The sequence below is a fragment of the Aegilops tauschii genome, chromosome 2, assembly GCF_002575655.3.
Source record: "Aegilops tauschii subsp. strangulata cultivar AL8/78 chromosome 2, Aet v6.0, whole genome shotgun sequence".
In the NCBI taxonomy this organism is placed as follows: Eukaryota; Viridiplantae; Streptophyta; class Magnoliopsida; order Poales; family Poaceae; genus Aegilops; species Aegilops tauschii.
In genome coordinates this window covers 616,056,628-616,059,022 of record NC_053036.3, presented here as the reverse complement: position 1 = coordinate 616,059,022, position 2,395 = coordinate 616,056,628, and the positions used below count along the sequence as shown (strand labels likewise).

The window sequence follows — 2,395 nt, the reverse complement described above, 5'->3', positions numbered from 1 at the left end:
GATTTTGAGCACGTTGACCGGGTTTGACCATGTTGACCAGGTTTGACCGATGAACAGTAAATTCAAAAAAATAGGAAACAAATTCAAAAAATCTGAAATTTCGTGACAACCAATATGCTTGTGAAAACCAACATGCTTTTGAATGTACTGTTCATCATTCAAACATGGTCAACATGGTCAAACCTGGTCAACTTGCTTAAAATATGGTTTTGAACCGAACTTATCTTGTTTTGAGACTTGAAGGACCAAATGTATACCAAAAATTCTTGAAAGACCAAGTCTATACTTTTGGGAAACTTGAGGGACCAAAAACATACTTTTCTCATATTTTTTTCACATGCATGATACTCAAGAAAGTGAGGAGTGGTCTATCTTTTGACAAAACCTGAAGCAAGCATATGTCATAGACACTACAGTAGTCCTGTCAATTTCCTACTAGTTGATTACCTAGTAGTAATCTAGTATAAGCACGAGTCCTTATAGAACAAAAATGCACAATGAAAATCTAGTTTACTCTAGTATTCTTAAACAAATACTTCAATAATGAGCTAGAGTTTCTATATTGTAGTTTCCAACTTGGATGACACATTATTTCCGTTTGCATCAACAATGTTTAAGAGCACAGGAAATTAATAGTTATAAATGAAGTTGACTAAAGATCAAAATTGAGTTGCCGGCCGTTTGGCAAACTATAGTCGTATAGAGTGTACCACGCCTGTGTGGATGCACGTAGGACCATCATGTATTGAGGATCTTTTGCCTCGCGAGTGTAATTCTCTCAATATGGAATAAAACTTCTTTTCACTCAAAAAAAAAAGCAGTGATATTATCCGGTGACAACAGTCAATGAATCCAGAACGAACTTTTTTCTTTGAGTCAAAGTAGTGAACGAACTGGCATTGCAGAGAAGGAATGAACCAGGGCCGACCACGCGGCGGAGCCTTACGATCTCTGCGTAATCAAAAGCCCAGAATATCCTAAGGGCCTTTCCACCGCAGAATCACCAGCAGGGCGCGTAACCGAGCAACCGGAATCAATGGCTGCGCGCCAGTGGTGACGAACGGACACACCGAATCCGCCGCCGCGACATCCGGCAGCCCTAACGGCGATGGCATCAAAGACCTCGCCCCGCCCCCTCCCATGGGCACCGCGCGCCACACGATTATCACACATTCGCGGCCGAGGGAGCGAGCAGCGCCGGCCGCGCCGCGGCACCGCCGGTAGCTCTCGCCTCCCGCCGATACCATGGCCAACGCCGCGGTCGACCCCGAGAGCAAAAGGGCGCGGTTGACTTCGTCCATGTCGTCCGTGGACACCATCCTCCGTCTCCCGCCCTCGCTGCCGTCGACGTCCGCGACGCGCGCCCCGGCGGGCCACCCGCTGGAGGAGCGGCCCGCGCGTCGGAGGCCGGCGCGGAGATCCAAGCCCGTGAGGATTTTCCAGAGCATGTTCCGGTCTCTGCCGGTGCTGACGGTGCCGCGCTGCGGGGGGATTCTGACGGCAGCTCCGACCGCCGCGTCAGCGTCGACGTCGCCGGCGCGGTCGGACTCCCTCCTGTCGCAAATCATCTCGCCCTCGACCACGTTGAATGGCGTCGGTGCGTCGTCCCGGCGGCACATGACTGGCACGCTCTTCGGCTGCCGCGAGGGCCGCGTGTCGCTCGCGCTGCAGGAGAACCCGCGGTGCCGCCCGGCGCTCGTGGTGGAGCTGGCGCTCCCGACGCACACCCTGCTCCGCGAGCTCGGCGGCACGGCCGGTACGCGCATCGTGCTGGAGGCCGAGAAGAAGCACGTGGAGGAGCACAGCAGCTCCGGCGGCGGCGAACACGGCGACGCCGCGGCGAGGCAGCACGACGACGACGGGTGGCTGCTCCATGAGCCGATCTGGACCATGTTCTGCAACGGCAAGAGGGTGGGCTACGCGGTGCGGCGGGAGCCGACGGACGGCGACATCGCGGTGCTGGAGACGCTCTGGGCCGTGTCCATGGGCGGCGGCGTGCTCCCCGGGAGGGCAGGCTCGGCCGCGTCTGACGGGGAGCTGGCGTACATGCGGGGTTGCTTCGATCACATCATCGGGTCCGAGGACTCTGAGTCGCTGTACATGCTCGGGCCGCATGGCGGCGATAGCCCGGAGCTCGCCGTCTTCTTCGTTAGGCTTTGAGCCGATCAATCGTCTGTCTCTCCCTCTCTCTCGGTCGAACACTTCTACATACATACTCCCTCCGTCCATAATATAAGAGTAAAAAATGCTCTTATATTATGAGACGGAGGGAGTAGATACAAAACAACACGCTTGAATGCTTGAGCGCTGACGACCGTCTCCTTAATTTTTTTAAAAGCGAGCCTCCATATCAACTTTCATTAACAAGATTGCCACAATTTACAAAACAAAAACA

General features: G+C 53.7%; 1 protein-coding gene across 1 annotated transcript; it reads left to right on the top strand.

The window, feature by feature from the left end:
* The first annotated feature begins 378 nt into the window (after window positions 1–378).
* Window positions 379–2,192, top strand: LOC109745543 (protein MIZU-KUSSEI 1-like). The gene has a single exon (XM_020304673.3). It carries the CDS (start codon window positions 1,246–1,248, stop codon window positions 2,158–2,160), a length of 915 nt encoding a protein of 304 aa, XP_020160262.1. The 5' UTR covers window positions 379–1,245; the 3' UTR covers window positions 2,161–2,192.
* The last annotated feature ends 203 nt before the right edge of the window (window positions 2,193–2,395 follow it).

Excerpts from the sequence above, each read along its gene's own strand:
- LOC109745543 (XM_020304673.3), top strand. The coding sequence starts at position 1,246 with ATGGCCAACGCCGCGGTCGACCCCGAGAGCAAAAGGGCGCGGTTGACT.